A 19451-nucleotide genomic window follows, 5' to 3' on the forward strand; every position below is an offset into this window, starting at 1 on the left:
TGTGAGCTGGATCAACCACGGATGCTAAAGTTATTCCAGAGAATTGGTGCGACAGCAAAAGTACATGCACCCTCTGCCTCTGAACCTGGGAATGGTGATGGATTGACAATGCACATATTTAAACAAAAAAAAATTTAGTTTTTTGTTATAGGCCCACAATTAGCAAACATAGTGTAAACCGCAGTTTGTCTGTGGATTGTGCCAGATTCAGGACTTGTGGCACTCATTCTTCATGAATCTGGCACTTCCTGCACTGCTCCGACAGAGTGCACCATCTTTTTATTGGTGCACCTTTAACATGGGGCCTGCTTGATAAATGTGTTGCACGGTCCAACTGTGCACAGGAATGCTCCATTCAATGTAGAATGGTGCTGCCACAACACAAATGTTTCTTAAATACATGTGCAAGCAGTTTGCACTGAAAAGAAAGTACAAAGTCAGACGGAAAACTGGTACAGGGGCTATAGTAAATCTGAGCCATAGTCTCACATGAAAAAAAAAACTAAGTAAAAATTGTTATGATATGTAAAGCTGTTCCAAAAATATTCAACAGAACTGCAAAAATTGACCTGGACTTTCAGGCACCAATAATCTTTGGTTACGTAGAAATAAGTCAAATTTATTAAAGTTTTATAGTTTATTTTAGAGACCAGAAAGAAAAGCCATGACCAAAAAAGAAGCATAAAATGGGTGTACAAGTCTGGACAAAATTGCACTAAATCAGCATAAGGTTTGAAAAATGAGTACCATTATCTACCAATATCTACCAAACAGAAGACTGTACATACATAAAGCTAACTTATATATTATTCATTATGATTAAGTGTTCTGCCTAAATCACTTTTCATTTAGTAGCTTTCTGAAAATTATTACAATTGTATGTTCAGATTAGTATCATTAAATCTACCAGAACAATAGGCCTATTCAGTCTCAGACAAAAAAGTACACTGCACAAGAGAAAAAATACCAATATTGCTGGACAGACACATGTCTAAAAATAGCATCTCATTTTCTCTCGCTAGCACAGCAATATGAAGCAACTAACCCCCTGCCAGTAATGCACAAAAGCAGTTGCACCGCTTTGTTAAATTCAGCGTCTGAAAAATCATTTTCCCTTTTCTAATCATTTTTAATTTCTCTTGGTGTGCTATACTGAACTCATTTCTGTTCTACCGGAACAAAACATCGTTAAACAGCCAATTATTTCTTGTACGTCTCCAGCTAAAGCTGTAGTGATTCTGGAACTATGGGGATGAAGACTGACGCTTAGGATACTATCTTTAGCCTCCAGGTTACTAACACGCACACCTTTAATTTGTGATAAGGATGTCAGAAATAAATATGTTGTATAGCTTCATACTGGAAGTGTGCCATTTATCACATTAAGACACCTAACTAATCTAAACATCCAGGTACACACAGAACACAGTGCCTTTATATCCAAACGCCAAGCCAGAATGTTTGGATAATAAATATGTACATGCTGACAAAGCCACACTTAGTAATTTACTTTTTTGAAAATATTTATAGTTACGGTACTGTCACTTATTAAAAAAAAAGAGCTGTCTATCGGTTAAAATTTGGGGGTAAAAATGGCTGCAAATAGTGTACGCTATTACCTCACAGATTCCCAGTGCTTCTTTGGTCGATGACTGACTTGGTGGAATTTCCTGTGTAGGGGCCATAAAGTAAAGAAGGGAAGGGGTTTGGGAAGCATCATAATGGGGGCGGCTAAGGATCGGTGGGGAAGTATGACTTTTTATTTTACCCTATTCTTCACTTTTCAAAATTTCAATTGCCCAGCAATCCCTTAAAGGGGTCTAAAAGGCTGCATGCAATTTTCATACCAATGACCTTACCATCAGTATGTCATTGGGCCCTGAAAGTGATACAATGGATTGTGCCAGAAGCAGGAGGTCCCCTCCACTGTAAAGCTGGGGTGCCAAAGAACTCAATGTACATTCTGGGTGTCAGGCTCTTACCATTATTCTAATGAAATATTACAAATTGGGTCAACCACAGGGTAATAGGCTATTTTTAAGTGTCTGGAGTTTAAGGTAAGATGGGAGTGCTACAGCAAAGATAACCTCTGACACCAGCCCAGGGCTATCCAGCCTTCAAGGGTATATAAACACATCTTCCCCATATCTCTCCTCGACCAGGGAATGTGTAGAAATTCTGGAAACAAATAACATTCTTCACTCTGTATTAAAGAGTTTACGTTAATCTCGCCCCCTGTATGCTCTATGAATCCATAGCCTGGTAAAGGGTTGTAAGCTGTGTGACTGCTGGAGAGCAGAGAGTATGTGTATAGTGGGGTACCTGTTGGCCTGAAATTGAATAGTTAGTGGTCTGAGGGTGTGATTTATGCTTAATTTGCACATAAAATATGAGGGAGTGAGCAAAAAGTCATGTGATGGTGACAAGCACAGGAAGGTAACAATCATACTGATAATCTATTCTAAGGAGGTATGAAAAAGACATGGGGGGTGGGAAAAGGGTTGGAAAATGTAGGTAAAAGGAGAAGTGAGGAGTTTAGGCTACAAAAAGTCTGTTTATGTATGTGAGGCTGAGTGAAATAGTAGCTACAGAAAAATCCCATAGGTTCAATAGTTGATACAGTAGTACATTTCCGCAAGACAGGCATCTAAGAAATAGAGACTTCTGCTCTAAGTAGTATAATACTGTACAGCCTAAGAAAGCAGGTACCTCCAGGTGAAAACAGATTTTATATTATTTAGGCTGTAATACATTTTATTTTACCTTTCCCAGAAAATCATTTTTACTAACAAGGTCCCAGTCCCAAACCTCTATTGTTAACTTTTCATTGAAAGATTCGTCCAAATCAAACTCAAACACTTCATTCCACCGGGGGTAACATGACTTCTTTACAACCTATGAAAATGAAGTTCAAAATGATAGGAATCAATAACTTTGACTAGGATAAAGTGAGAATCAATTACTAAATGTTACAATAATGCAATATTTATTCTGGCACTATATTGCTGAAGTGTAGCGATAAGTCTTCATCTATGGGATTCTTGAGGATTCATTATTAGGAAAAATCCTACTCAAGGGCCTACTCATGAGTTGCAGGATCTTTAATTAATACTATATTGTGCGTCAATAAAAATAATTTTGTTGAGTGCAGTCGAATCAATAACTTTCTGGGGCTCATTTACTTACACGGTCCATTCGCGATCCAGCAGCGCGTTGTCCGAAGTTGATTCGTGTCTGCCGGGATTCACTAAGGTTGTACGCCCGATATCCACTAGGTGTCGCTACTGCGCTGAAGTCCGCCGGAGTTCACCTTCTTCATCCCGGTGTATGCGAGTGCTATTCTTGCGATACAATTTTTTAAAAAAAATTCTGCGGTTTTTCCTAATCCATCAGGTTTTCCGACGGCCACGCCACCCGATTTTTGACGCGTGAAAGCCGTCGACGATGCGCCACAATCCAATCACGTGCACCAAAATCCCGTGGCAATTTGGCGCAAAATCAGAAATATTCGGAAAACCCGACGAAAATGCGCAATTCGGACCCTTAGTAAATGAGCCCCTCTGTCTCTACAGTCCTTTCTCTTTAATCTCAAAGCATTAGTCATTTATTCACAAAAATATTGGCAACAATAACCCATTCACATCCACCATACGGCTATATACATCTTATGAACCCTGTGCAGATAGCACATGTATAGACAGCGGCCCACTTCAAATGGCATTATGTGCTTCTAGATGCCACAAACCAGAGATCCACTGTTTAAGTTGCAGAAACAATGACATTTTTAGATACAATGTACCATTCCCAATTGTAAATTTTAAGAATAAATATATACGGTTCTGTGACACCTAGAAACACAATGCAATATTAGAGGAAAACTATTCTCATTACAGCAGAACTGTGTTTCTATGTGCTATGTGCTAAGGTTCATTTGAATTGGGACAACTTCAAGTATGCTGAAGGCAGAGTGGAGAAATATATGTACAGTATATACTCGTGTATAAGCCCAGTTTTTCAGCTGAGTATATAACTTTATTTTTTTAAGTGCTGGGTGGGCTGGCTGTATATTACTGGCGATTGGCAGGCTGTATAGAGTAGGGAGCTGGCTGTATACTACAAAGGGCAACCTGGCTGTATACTACAGGAGACTGGGCAGGCTGTATACTACAGGGGACTAGGCAGGCTGTATACTACAGGGGCCTTGGCTGGCTGTATACTACAGGGGACAAGCTGGCTTTATACTACTGGGGCTGGCTGTATACTACTGGGGGCTGGCAGGCTGTATACTATAGGGAGCTGTCTGTATACTACAGGGGGCAAGCTGGCTTTATACTACAGGGGGCAGGCTGGCTGTAAGCTAATGGGGACAGGCTGGCTATATACTACTGGGGGCTGGATGTATACTAAAATGGGGAAGGCAGGCTGTATACTACATGGGGCTGGCTGGCTGTATACTACATGTGGGCATGCTGACTGTATACTACAGGGGGCAGGCTGGCTTTATACTACAGGGGGTCCCAGTTTTGGTGGTAAAATTAGGGGCCTTGGCTTATACTCAGGTCAGCTTATACTCAAGTATATATACGGTAGGGAGATGGAGCTCACAGTATGAAATAGTATGAACACTCTGCATTGTTATGATACACACCAGACAGAAAATATAGGAGTAGAAACATTAGATGTACATTTCTAGCTTCTTTCTCAAACCACTTGGCAAGGATTTTATAACTATTATTCTACAAATTGCTTCGACAAAGAAAATAAAAAGGCACAACTTAGGAATATATTCATAAGAAATAGATACTAGTGCCAAGTGAATAGCTCAAAAATTTATCTTCAGATAGGAACATTTCAGCCAACCACTGGATAAGATTTGTATTAATACTGTAGTATACTGGACCTAGAGAAGTCCTTACTATAAATATCAGCTTTAAACGCAACAACTTCATGATGAGCTTTTGTTTATATAACGGGACACTTTGACCAGATTTTACCCTATTAAACTACTAGCTCCCTCAGTTAAATTATAAAATGTCCTTTCTAGAATTCCTAGGCTAAAGGGGGATTGGCAATTCAGACATCCATATCTTAAAGGGAACCTGTCACCAGGAGAGCCATTTTTAGCACTCCTCCAGTCCCCACAGAGCATAGTACATACACTGCCAAAGTGTTTTTGTATAAAAAATAGGTTTTACAGAAAAAAAGATATGTTATATTGTACCTTTCATTAGCATCTGCTGTGTGACTAGGCAGTTGCCAAAAAGGAGGGACTGGAAAGGAGCAGTCCCCCCTTCACCCTTGGGAAACATGTGACCATTTCAAATATATGAATAACTCCCCTCACTCGGGATTGGCTGTAGAGGAGCAGGGGGCGTCGCTAAGCCAAGTGAAAAGGTCACATGGAGAAGCTGTTCCCATGGTCACATGGAGAAGCTGTGAGGGGGAAACTGCTCCTTTCCAGATCCTCCCATTTGGCAACTGCCTAGTCATACAGCACATGCTAATGAAAGGTACAATATAACATATCTTTTTTCTGTAAAACCAATTTTTAATACATAAACACTTTGGCAGTGTATGTATTATGCTCTGTGAGGACTGGGGGAGTGCTAAAAATGGGTCTCCTGGTGACAGGTTCCCTTTAAAGTACCTATGAACATGTTTTGCTGTAATATTAAAGAAAGAAATCTCCTCTTTTTCATCAAACTGTGAAGATTTCACATAAATGAGGGAATTCTAGAAAGGATATTCAATAACTAATATACTGTTGCTAGTAGATTAAAGGGTGATTAAATCTGGTGACAGAGCAGCAGTATGTCTAAACTGATGTATAAAGCATAGAAATCAGATAAAGCATCAGCCCAACCTTCTTTTAAAGGGAACCTATTACCAGGGACTTCATTTTCACTAAAGACAGGTTGCAGAAGCCCATCACACCTGCATTGCAAATATGTCTTTCTGCCTTCTCTAATCATTTTCATTACACTATAATTGTGTGTTATAACTTACCTTGCATCCTGGTTAGATGCATTTCAAAAAACAACATGTGACTTTGTTCTGCACAGCTCCTCACTCTCCCACTCAGCAGGCTGTGACCTCTGTGAAGGAGCAGGAGGAAGGAGCTGTACAGGAGCACAAAGGCCAAGAGCTGAGGAGTGAGTAACACAGACAAGTCACATGTTTTTTTGAAATGCAGCCAAATCAAAGCCCAAGCCCTGGGACTACACAGAGGATTCTGTCAGGATGCAATGTAAGTTATAACACACAATTATAGTGTAATGCAAATGCTAAGAGAAAGCAGAAAGACATATTGATATCTTTAGTGAAAATGAGGTCCCTGGTGACGGGTTCCCTTTAAGAAGTTATCAGTTTCAAAGCAAGATATTGTACATTCATCTTTGTGTCACATTTTATAATATTCAGGTGGTTTAGTAAATTGGACAAAGTGGTGAATACAATAACAAAGTACATAATAGTATAAATGTACCATGCTCTCTTGTATTTTGCCATTGTAATGGACTCTGACAAAAGGGTCTGAAGCTCCGTTCCGATCTTTTCTTGCTAAATCTCTGCAAAGTAAAAAAAAAATCTGTCATTTATAATTATTACTTACTTTCTGTATTCTGACAGCACAGTCTGAAGGAGAATTCCTTTTAACTGTTTCTGTGGGACAGGCACTAAAGGGGCATTATGTTGCTAAGGGGCACTAAAAGGGTATGCATGGGCTGTGAAGGCACTAAGAATACATCACAACTGTGTTGGAACAATATTACTGTATGCTAAGCTAAGCCGACAGTATGACTCTGTTAGGTATGTGATACACAAGAGTCCTCCAACATCTTGTAAACTTCATATTGGAACTCACCGCTATCCTTTAGTGTCCAAAAAATAATTGCCTATTGTAAATCAGCATCTTTTTATTTACACAGCATAAACCCTTTCGGCAGCTTAACATTTGGGTTCATCTGCCACCAGTATTTGTAAACCAAAACCAGAGTGGAACCTAAAATGAAAAGTATAATGGTGTACAGTGTATTGGAGCCATTCCTGGTTTACATCAAAATTAGGAGAGGAAGGAGCCCCTACGTTCTAAAATTCCTCTACTGCTCTGAAACCAGGCTAAGATGATTGGGTAATAAAACCTGTATAGAACCAGACCCTATAATAAAATTAATGGTGCATTGATGATATTCTCTCTACGTCCATTTAACCCCTTAATGACCAGGCGGTTTCATTTTTCACTCCCCGCCTTAATATATAACTTTTTTATTTTTCCATGTAAAGAGCTGTATGAGGGCTTGATTTACAAAAATTAACACCTCCTGTAAAAAAAAAAAAATTCTTTATTTTGCTATTTCTGGCGCTAATAATTTTTTCATACTTGTATGAGAGTAGTGTACGAAGCTGTGTGTGGTGTAATTTTTTGCGAATTTTGTTGATGTTTTCAATGCTACCATTTTGATGACAGTACAACCTTTTTATAACTTTTTATTGAGTTTTTTATATTTTGCAAAATGGCTATTTTCTGTTACACACCGGGAATAATCGTTATTAAATTTGGATAGATCAGACATTTTGGGACACGGCAATACGTAACATGTTTATGATTTTTACTGTTTATTTATTTTTATATATACAGGCAGTCCCCGGGTTAGGTACAAAATAGGGTCCGGAGGTTTGTTCTTAAGTTGAATTTGTATGTAAGTCGAAACTGTATATTTTATAATTGTAGATCCAGACAAAAAAAAATTTTGGCCCCTGTGACAATTGGAGTTTAAACATTTTTTGCTGTAATGGGACCAAGGATTATCAATAAAGCTTCATTACAGACAGCTGATTATTGCAGCCTGGGACTATAGTAACATCCAGAGAGCTTCACCAGAGGTCAGAGGGGTCTGTCTGTAACTATGGGTTGTCTGTAAGTCGGGTGTCCTTAAGTAGGGACCCGCCTGTATAATATAATGGAGTCACAGGCAGCGATGATCAAAACCAACATGACAGCGCCCAAACCTTCAACTCAAACTTATAGCCAACACAAAGTTGCTATTTTTTCTAATTTTCATGTTTGCCTTAAAAACAGCTGCTGTCTAAAAAAATAGTCACAAAGATTTGGATGTACAGCCTTTAAAAGTGATCATTTTCCACATAACATAATGGAAAATATGGAAGAGTAACATCTGATAATAGCATATAAGAAAATAAACATCAATTTAATTCACTTGGGTATTAAACAGAATTATAGAACTGATCTGAATTAATGTTTTCCTTGGCATTTAAGTCTAAGGTGACCTTAATTTCTAGGTCACCAGAGAAAACACCACATAACAACAGATTCCAATTTCATTGAAAGATTTAGTCCATGGCATTAGCGTATTTCTCGAGAAGTTTCATAGATAAATAAACACATGTGAAGGGAAAACACAATATATTATACATTCAACATGGCTCCTAGTATTGCAGTAAATGTAGTTCAATTATTGCATAAATAATAATTTTTTAGATGTAACCATAGTTGTAATCTTAGCATTAAATATGCTAAATTAAGTTAGTAAATTACTTTTCTCCGCTTCTTATTGTGATAAGAAATAGTGTTTGCATCAGAAAAGCAGTCGGTATATCATCATATGTTTTTTCTATGTTCTACAGCACAGTAACATTAGTGTTTTATTCGTTGCTAACAATGTTAGCATTAAATCAATAACTTTCAACAAAGTTACCCCAGGCATTGAAGTAGTGATATTAACCGTGAAGCTGTAAAGATTTTTTTTTATAATTCTGCATTGGTGGCTGCATCATTTTGTGAATCATCACATAATTATATTATTCTGGCTAGAAGATGAATAAGCACAGGGCAACAGATTTGAATCAATGATTTTCTATTTGTACAGCTTGTAAAAAGAAAAAAAAATTCAGTTGGAAAGCATAGAGTACTTTAGAATATGTGCAGGTTTCAGAGTGGCCCTGGGCAAAATTAACCCATTGGTGCCATCAGCTTTAACTGTATTCACTTGTTAAGGGGCTAGATACAGACAGAATGTAAAGCATCCAGGATATAAAATTCAATGTGGCTTATCCCTTTATAATAGGTGGATTTGGGGCTGTCTAATGATGGGGATCCATATTTACCATAGAAAACAGAAGAACATATTCATCCAGCTACCATGCTTTTCAAACTAAAACATTCATTATCAAGTTTGCTTGATAAAGAACGTTTCAGTTTAAAACACATTGCTCAGCTGTTTCTCCTTCATGCATATATTTTTTTTACCATTCGTACCTATGACCTATTTTGTGTTTAAATGAGATGAAATAAATAATATAATTTTATTTTAAAAAAGTGGAAGCTGGATGAATATTTTTTCTTCTGTGTCCTAATCTAATGACCAACGGATCTATCCACACATTCCAAACTGGCAAATTCATATGACAACTGGAAATTTGTCTACTTCCATTAACCTTGCCACAAACTGTTGTAACAGTATGCTGCCAGGCGGCAAGGTAGCGTATGGAGAGGGTTCATGGGCCGAGCCCTATCCATACAGCCAGAGTATCTGCTGCATATTGCAGAAAACAATTACGGCTAACAACTTCAATGTGAGCCACTATCTTGGCAAGGATCATGGCCATTTGTAAAGTAATGGGACATGAACTACTAATCATGTGATCATGTGTTCATACTAATGCACTTCAATAACCATGAATTGCAGTGCATTAGTAATGACAGCCTATACACTTACATAGGCTGACAGGCAGACAGCTTGGTCCTGCCAGGGGCTAGATCAAACAGGCACATGCCGATGACAGACCCAGGGATCATTAGGTCCCCAGCTGTCTAGCCGAGAAGGCGGCTTCAAGGGGTGCCAATAGGAACGGGGAGGGAGCCCCCTCCCTCACCAGGTTTGTAGATACCACAGTCACATCATGGACCGTGAGATCTAACAGGTTAAACAGTCCAGATTTTTAAAGAAAGGAAGCAAAAATACAATCACAAAGACAAAATATGGCATGGACAGAAAACGGTTGAAGGGTTGTCTGATATTACAAAAAAATGCATGTTCCCCAGAAACTGTATAGAACTAAAATAGCAATGCCAGTCATCAAGTTCCCATAAAAAATGTATCAAGCAGCTCAGTTCATTGACATGTCATGTAAACCTAAAGTACCAAGATAAAATACACTTGCCTTTGGGTCTAGCTGATTTCTTTCCCCACTACCTTACCTTGCCTCAAACACTATACATCGTAGTTTTCTTGCCAAATCACTGCCAAATATTTCAATCTTAAGATGGATTTCCCCTTGAACTTCTTCATCAGGATCAATTTCTGTTAGATTCAGCCAGCCGTTAAAACCTGTGGAAATAAATGACATTTACTAAAACATTTATATATGGTACTCATATGAATTATAATGCTTGTTGTACTGAAACCTTCCATAAGGCACTAGACTACAAAACATCATATATCAGATAAACTGATAATAAAGAACTCGTTTTTGTAATTTTCCTTAATTCACATCTTTCACATTTGAGGTTTAATTTGGATTTAATACCACAAGTCTTCATCATGGCAGTGGAGCAGGTTGGAGTAATAAAATAACCAGTTGGTGGGAAATTTATATGTTATCAACGTGGTACACTGAGGCATTAGAAATGTGCTGCCTCACTCTCAACATATACAGAGCAAAGAATCTGTATCAAATTAAAACAACCTCTGTGTTTTCAGTATGTCGGTAGGCGACAATCATTGGTTCAAATTTCATCTGCCTTGATTTACACTCACCGGCCACTTTATTAGGTACACCATGCTAGTAACGGGTTGGACCCCCTTTTGCCTTCAGAACTGCCTCAATTCTTCGTGGCACAGATTCAACAAGGTGCTGGAAGCATTCCTCAGAGATTTTGGTCCATATTGACATGATGGCATCACATAGTTGCTGCAGATTTGTCGGCTACACATCCATGATGCAAACCTCCCGTTCCACCACATCCCAAAGATGCTCTATTGGCTTGAAATCTGGTGACTGTGGAGGCCATTTGAGCACAGTGAACTCATTGTCATGTTCAAGAAACCATTCTGAGATGATTCCAGCTTTATGACATGGCGCATTATCCTGCTGAAAGTAGCCATCAGATGTTGGGTACATTGTGGTCATAAAGGGATGGATATGGTCAGCAACAATACTCAGGTAGGCTGTGGCGTTGCAACGATGCTCAATTGGTACCAAGGGACCCAAAGAGTGCCAAGAAAATATTCCCCACACCATGACACCACCACCACCAGCCTGAACCGTTGATACAAGGCAGGATGGATCCATGCTTTCATGTTGTTGATGCCAAATTCTGACCCTACCATCCAAATGTTGCAGCAGAAATAGAGACTCATCAGACCAGGCAACGTTTTTCCAATCTTCTACTGTCCAATTTCGATGAGCATGTGCAAATTGTAGCCTCAGTTTCCTGTTCTTAGCTGAAAGGAGTGGCACCCAGTGTGGTCTTCTGCTGCTGTAGCCCATCTGCCTCAAAGTTTGACGTTCAGAGATGCTCTTCTGCCTACCTTGGTTGTAACGGGTGGCCATTTGAGTCACTGTTGCCTTTCTATCAGCTCGAACCAGTCTGCCCATTCTCCTCTGACCTCTGGCATCAACAAGGCATTTCCGCCCACAGAACTGCCGCTCACTGGATGTTTTTTCTTTTTCGGACCATTCTCTGTAAACCCTAGAGATGGTTGTGCGTGAAAATCCCAGTAGATCAGCAGTTTCCGAAATACTCAGATCAGCCCTTCTGGCTCCAACAACCATGCCACGTTCAAAGGCACTCAAATCACCTTTCTTCCCCATACTGATGCTCGGTTTGAACTGCAGGAGATCGTCTTGACCATGTCTACATGCCTAAATGCACTGAGTTGCCGCCATGTGATTGGCTGATTAGAAATTAAGTGTTAACGAGCAGTTGGCCAGGTGTACCTAATAAAGTGGCCGGTGAGTGTACATTAAACATCTATGGGACTGTAATCGACCTCCTTGGGCATGGCCTGGAAGGAAAATTGATGAGAAATCAAAGAGACGAATAATACAAATGGTAACAAAAGAAAAACTTCTAAATAGATTAAAAGTGAACCTCAAACTCAAGGAATATCAATGTCAGATTGCACCACCTGGACACTGTTCCTATTGTGAAACATGGAGGAGGCTTTGTTATGTTCTGGGGCTGCTATGCTGCATCTGTCACAGACTGTCTTGAATCTGTGCAGGGTGCAATTAAATATTAAGACTATTAAGAAATTCTAGAGAGAAATGTGTTGCCCAGTGTCAGAAAGCGGTGCAAAAGTTTTATTGTAAATTACAGAAATTGCTTGATTGCAGAGATTGCCTCAAAAAATTACGCAACAAAATATGATAAGTTAATGGAACCATCATTTCTGTCCAGGCCTGTTTCATGAGGTTTATATTTTTTTTTATTCTGTTGAAGCATGGTTGAAAAGCAATGTCTACCTTTCACTTGTTCATTTTTATAGAAATGAAATTTATTTTTACTTTTGTCAGATTCAATTTATTTCCATTGTGGATTTTTTTTCATTAAACGAGGAGTACCAACAATTTTGTCCATGTGTGTAAGTTCATGGGCAAGCTCCAAAGCCACAGGCCCAGATATATGAAAACTGTACTATACTATATTAAATATTAAATTATATACACATCCAACAAACATGACAAAAGCACATACGCTTTTGTCATCTTATAGGTTTTTGAAACCTGTGATAGATGGAATATAGTGCCTTGGTGAAAGGTTCCCTGGACAGTCTGTGGTGCAATGTGACGTTGGTGGATGGAGCAGACATGATGTCCCAGATGTGCTCAATAGGATTTAGGTCTGGGGAACTATTGGGCCAGTCCATAGATTCAATGCCTTGATCTTGCAATAACTGCTGATACACTCCAGTCACATGAGGTCAAGCATTGTCCTGCATTAGGAGGAACCCAGGGCCAACTGCACAAGCATATGTGTCACAAACGGTCTGAGGATCTCACCTCCTCAACTATGCCAACTATGGAAATGGCATTCAGGCTACCTCTGGCAAGCACACGGAGGGCTGTGTGACCCTCCAAAGAAACACCACCCCACACCATTACTGCCACACAGCCAAAGAGGTCATGCTTAAGGATGTTGCAGGCAGGAAATCTCTCTCCACAGCATCTCCAGACTCTGTGATGTCTGTGACATGCTCAGTGTCACCAGCTTTCATCTGTGAAGGGCACAGGGCACCAGTTGAGAATTTACCAATCCTGGTGTTCTCTGGCAAATGGCAAGCATTCTGCACGGTGTTGGTTTGTAAGTCCCATCTGTGGACATTGGGCCCTCACACCTTCCTCATGGAGTCGGTGTGTAGATACATGCACTTTTTTGACCGGTGGGGGGTTATTTTAATTAGCTCTGACAGTGCTCCTCCTGTTCCTCTTTGTACAAAGATGTAGCTGTCCTGCTTCTGGATCCTATGTCCCCCTTTAACGTCCGGTGTACTGGCTTGTCTCCTGGTAGCGCCTCCAGGCTATGGATACTACTCTGACAGACACAGCAAACCTTCTTGCCACAGTTCGCAGTGATGTGCCATCCTGGATGAGCTGCACTACCCGAGGCACTTGTGTGGGTTGCTAAGGCGTTGTAGTGAGGTCATACAGGCATGTGGAAACCACTCACAATACTGAGCCTCATTTTGACTTGTTTTACAGACATTGCATCAAAGTTGTATGAGCCTGTAGTGTCTTTTTCACTTTAAGTTTGTGGGTGACTCCAAATCCAGACCTCCATTGGTTAATCAATAAATTGGATTTCCATTGATAATTTTTTTGGTGATTACCGTATATACTCGAGTATACGCCAACCCGAGTATAAGCCGAGACCCCTAATTTTACCACCAAAAACTGGGAAAACCTATTGACTTGAGTATAAGCTGAGGGTGGGAAATGCATTGGTCCCAGTCTCCCAGTAGATAGCCAGCCAGCCCCCAGTAGTATATAGCCAGCCCCCAGTAGTATGTAGCCAGCCCCCTGTAGTATAAAGCCAGCCACCCCCCAGTAGTATATAGCCAGCCAGCCCCCAGTAGTATATAGCCAGCCCCATGTATACAGCCAGCCCCCAGTAGTATACAACCAGTCAGTCCCCCGTAGTATACAGCCAGTCAGCCCACAGTAGTATACAGCCAGCTAGCCCCATGTAGTATACAGTCAGCCAGCCCCCATGTAATATACAGCCAGCCAGCCCCATGTAGTATACAGCCAGCCAGCCCCCATGTAATATACAGCCAGCCAGCCCCATGTAGTATACAGCCCGCCCCCAGTAGTATACAGCCAGCCCACCCCCAGTAGTATACAGCCAGCCGGCCCAGCACTTAAAAAAAACAAACTTAAATACTCACCCTCCAGCGCTCCAATGCTTGTCACGGCTCCTGATCCTCGTCGCAGCTCCTGGCGGCTCCTCTTCCATCATCTCTCTGCTCTATTAGCCGGCAGAGATGCTTCATTGCCAGCCGTCGCACACTATGACGTCGTTAGCGGCGACACCGCCAAATCATATGCGGTTGCCGGCAGATCGCAAGGAGCAGCTCTACCAGTTAATAGAGCAGAGAGAAGACCGAAGAGGAGCCGCCAGGAGCCACAATGAGGTTTGGGAGCCGTTACAAGCATCAGCTCGCCGGAGGGTTAGTATTCATGGTTTTTTTATTGACTCGTGTATAAGCCAAGTGCTGAAAAACTCGGCTTATACACAAGTTTATACAGTATGTTGTCAGCACGTTCAACTTTGTACAGAACAAAGTATTCACTGAGAATATTTCATTCATTTAGATCTAGGATGTGTCATTTGAGTGTTCATTTTATTTTTTTGAGCAGAGTATTTTCCCAAAACTGATAGCGGGCCTTACAAACATCCAGGTTGCTTTAGAGGAATTTCAAGAGGATATCTTTTGCGAGCCATGAATAATAAGGCAAGTTGAACCTTTAGCCTCAGGATGGCATAGTGCAGTGAAACAAGGGGGCTTATTAGGGTTAGCTTAAAGGGAACCTGTCATCAGAAATTGGCATAAAAGACCACTACCATAATAGTGTCAAGCAGTGTAACACCTTCTATTTTTTGTTTTTCTATCATGGTCCTGTGTGGTGGCAGCATCCAGAAAATCTAATTTGAAGTGGGCTGTAAATTGGTTGCATAAAGTAAAGGAGGAGGAGAGTTTAACACAGAAGTCAAGGTGGGGAGCTCTGAACACCTCCTTCTCTGTGATTGATATCATGCATCAGATTTCAGGAGATCTGGTTAGTGAGGTCTCTGGATGTAGGGCCATCAATAAGAGTGAATCAGGATTTCTGATGAAGAGAGAGCTTGATAAAATCTCTGCCTTTCTGCTGAAAGGTTCGCTTTAATGCAGATAAATATAGATAAATGAGATAAATGCAGGCATTCCTACTCAGTACCTTTTTCCTCTTATCTGTAGAAGAGGTGTTTTACTACTGAGCATGTACAAAAAGTGTACATTTATAATTAGGGCGATAACTTGCAATCTAAGTACATCTTTATGTTGCCAGAGACAAGTTTAACTGTTTTGTGCTTTCTCAACTGTTCGGAAAATAAACCAAATGGGCATTGTTTTGCTTCTATCATTTGAAATAGAACTTATTGATTGGGTACTGTAGAACAATAAGCCTGGGATTTGCCAAACTAACATTTACTCACTGCTATGACATACTGGTCTTTATAAAAGTTAACGTTGCTCAACAGAGCAGATTCAAGAAATATATAACATTCTGGGAATACAATCTGTTCCATGTTCAGCCAGAATATCTATTTACTTAGTTTTATGGTTGCAGCTTCAGTTACATCTTAAACAGAAGGAGAAAATATGCCCCCCCCCCCCCCAACTTTCTAGAAGTATATGACCCATTCTACCACTAAGCTCTGTTTCATTTGGTTTTGGCTGCCACAATATGCAGATAGAAATCTGTTGGATCTATAATAATTTAAAGGTATCTATCAGGATTCATCTCACAACTAACTCATCATTGCTATAATGGCTCAATGAATAATAAAAGCTTCTGATTAGAATGACATTGACATTGTGTTCGCTCAGTTATAGTTGCAATGTTTTGTAGAAGTTTTAGAACATCAAATATCCATTTTTTAAAAATGTTGTCACAAACTGATGGTACTGAGTGTTACAACAGTGAGCATGGAGCCTTATAGATGCTTGGAAAAATTGAAAGGGAACCTGTCACTAGGGACCTCATTTTCACTAAAGACAGGTTGCAGAAGCTCATCAAATCTGCATTGTAATATGCCTTTCTGCTTGCTCTGAGCATTATGATTACAATATAATTGTGTGTTATAACTTACCTTGCACCCAGACAGAATCCTCTGTGTAGTCCCAGAGGTTGGGCTTACGTTATGTGTTGCTTTTTGAAATGCATCCAAACTAGTCTGTGCTGCAGACTGCTTAGCTCTTGGCCCCTACCTTTTCAGATTGGAATACACCATAGTGTATAGTCTCTATAGTGTCAACAAGTGTAGGCAACAACCGTATAGTTTGTGGTGCCAACTGATGGAGTTAACTACCATATAGTCAATGGCCAATACTTTACAGATCTTGCTACACACAAGGATTTTTTAACAAAAAGAAAAAGGACATCTCTAGAGAGATGTGTCTAACTTTTTGCCTCTCATCAGCACAGAACAGCATGGAACTACAGAGACAGTTTTTTCTTTTGGAAGAAAGCTATTAGGCATATGATTATATCAGCAGGTTCTTTAACTAAAATACAATTCTAACCCACTTACATAGTCAATATATAGTTATCCTTGCTTACTGTAGGCCTCCTACACAACCACACAGTTTTTCTCTATGAACAACATGAGACTTTTATTAACTGTTCAATTGAGCTTGTAAAAATAAACATAGATTGTGACAAAATATCCTGGCTGTTATATGGTCATAAAGCAATTACCCAAAACGAAAACACGCAGGAACCCTTATTATCGCCATTTACTAACATACGCCCCCACCACATTAACCTTTTATTTCTTCTCGCCAGTCTCACTTTACACCTCCATCAGATTTATACTATCTCCCAGCAACTGACTGCTTCTCTCTCACTCATATCTTGCTAATAGCAGAAATGAAATAAATGGCATGCAGAGATCCAGTAGTCACTTCCTATCTGAGACAATGGGTTCCCTGCTTCTTCTTAAGAAAATCATGTAATAATAACAAGAACCTGAACAATACATGCACTTCTATTAACCTGAAGATCATAAGAGTCATAAAATGATATATAAAGATGACTCATAGTTTCCTATGCAGCAAACCAACAAAAAACACTAAATGTTCCCCCCACATTTCAGAATTCATATAACTATAGGATTCTTTGTTATTACACAGGAGCATAATAAGTATTTTACGGGAGTCTAAAATTCATGTATATTTCCAAAATATTATATGCACTTCTATATGGATAAAAAATATTGTAATGTTTATCGATTTAAAATCTCAACGGCTCAGACTATCTCTTAAAGCTGCAGAACTAACATCATATCTATTATTTTGAAAATAATGAAATAATGGAGAACTATACTTTAACCTTTTCTTTTAAACCTTTCTAAAGACAAAACTACAGTCCTGACTCATGGCAATAATAATAAAAATGAGGTGTAAAGGGGTGTTCCCATTACAGCATATTACCGGTAGTCATTCTTTTTATGATAAATAGTTATACAATTTTCCAATATACTTTCTGTAGCAATTCCTCAAAGTTTTCTAGATTTCTGCTTGCTGTCATGCTATAGGAAGCTTCTATGTGTACTACTAGTGGACAGAAATCTGACCATGGTCACACAGGTAGGCTCATTATAACCCACAGCCTTTCTTAATGTCTGTAATATAGCAAGTCGTGCTCCTGTGTGACCATGGTCAGATTCGGCACCTACACCGGACCTCTAAAGAAGACACAGAGGGGAGCTAAATAAGTATGTTTTTTTAACAGCACTGTTACTACTGGGGTATGGGTCTGGCACACTGATTACAGGGGCAGCACTGGCTACCGAGGCATGGGACAGCATAGTGACTACTTAGGGTCAACACTGGCTACTTGGAGGCAACACTGCAACTAGTGGGGTCATGTGATGTGACAATTGCCTCTGTAGGGTCTGTGATTTCTAGGGGAACAACAGAACACTATTCAATATGTCATATGAAGGTGGAGGAGTTGATAAAATGAGAAATCTAGCTTTTTTGTGTTTCTAAATCTGTAAAGCTGACTTCTGGCGAGAAGAAGCTGACGTATCCTCCTGATAGAAGAAGATGGACGATAATTCCCTCCATCAAAAACATCGGGGTTATTTACTAAGGGTCCTGCGGCCGCATTTTTGACGGGTTTCCCGACTTTTCGGGGATCGTGCAGGGGATTGTGTTGAATGCGATTAGATTGTGTGGCAATTGCGGCGGCTTTTACCTGACACAAATTGGGGAGCGGGCCGTCGGACGACCTGATGGATTCAGACAACGCGCGAGATTTAACATCTAAAATTGTGTCGCAAGCTAAGCACTTACATCCACCAGGAAGAAGAAGTCCAGCGGACCTGAGCGGGGAAGCGACACATACAGGACATCAGTGTACGCTAGTAGTAAATCACGGCAAACTTCATCCCCGACGGACATCTCTCGTGCAGGGATCGGGCAAGTTAATGTGCCCCATCATGTGTGAGTTGCAGAATTTACAGGAAGTGCTGATATTACACATTAGCTCACAATTCTGTGCTCAATATACAACAATGAGCTAGATTTTGGTTTTGTTTTAATGTACTATACATGTCTGTATACATATAAATATATAGATTTATACATGTCTATATATAATATATATAGATACATACCCGACCTTCATGATTAAAGGGGTTGGCCAGACTTTTATATTTTTTACCAGTGAAGTGGGGAACCTGTAGAAACTACATAGTAATTGTACTTACCTCCTCTAGTGCTCCACTCCATTGCTGTGCCTCCCGTCACCCCTGGTCTTGGTATGTATACAGAGATGCAGCAGTGACTACTGCATGCTCCCTGGGTAGATTCTATCTGCGGCCTGTGTAAGCATTACATAGACCACAGCCAGGACCTGCAACGCTTGCCGGTCTGATTGTGAGGTTACTGCTGCCCCTCTGCATAGATACAGAAACAGTGGGTGGAGGGGGGCCGAGTGCTAATCACACTCACATTCCTGATCACAAGGGTTTCACTGTAAACACAAATGTGATCAGGAGATACTCCTCCCGCAGTGCTCGAGTCTAATGCTAGAAGTAGGGCATTAGAGGCACCTCATCCTTGGTCCAGCGCTGCTCTCTTCTAGTGATGTTCTGGGGGTTATGGACAGAGGCGTAAGCTTGACAGCAACAATAGGGGGCGTAAGAACCAGGGTCGGTC

The 19451-nt window shown here is 40.2% G+C and overlaps 1 protein-coding gene across 7 annotated transcripts in view; it reads right to left on the minus strand.

The window, feature by feature from the left end:
• LOC140118429 (ras GTPase-activating protein 4-like) overlaps window positions 1–19451 on the minus strand; it is a 132012-nt gene that overhangs the window by 33785 nt on the left and 78776 nt on the right. For 6 of the 7 annotated variants that reach the window (XM_072136329.1, XM_072136334.1, XM_072136331.1 and 3 more), the window contains 3 exons: window positions 10217–10346; window positions 6485–6566; window positions 2764–2895 (listed from right to left, as the gene is read on the minus strand). In XM_072136329.1, coding sequence (XP_071992430.1) covers window positions 2764–2895; window positions 6485–6566; window positions 10217–10346 — 344 coding nt within the window. The remainder of the gene's footprint in view (window positions 1–2763; window positions 2896–6484; window positions 6567–10216; window positions 10347–19451) is intronic. The other variant, XM_072136332.1, reaches the window with a different exon arrangement.

The sequence above is a fragment of the Engystomops pustulosus genome, chromosome 2 (genome assembly GCF_040894005.1).
Source record: "Engystomops pustulosus chromosome 2, aEngPut4.maternal, whole genome shotgun sequence".
In the NCBI taxonomy this organism is placed as follows: Eukaryota; Metazoa; Chordata; class Amphibia; order Anura; family Leptodactylidae; genus Engystomops; species Engystomops pustulosus.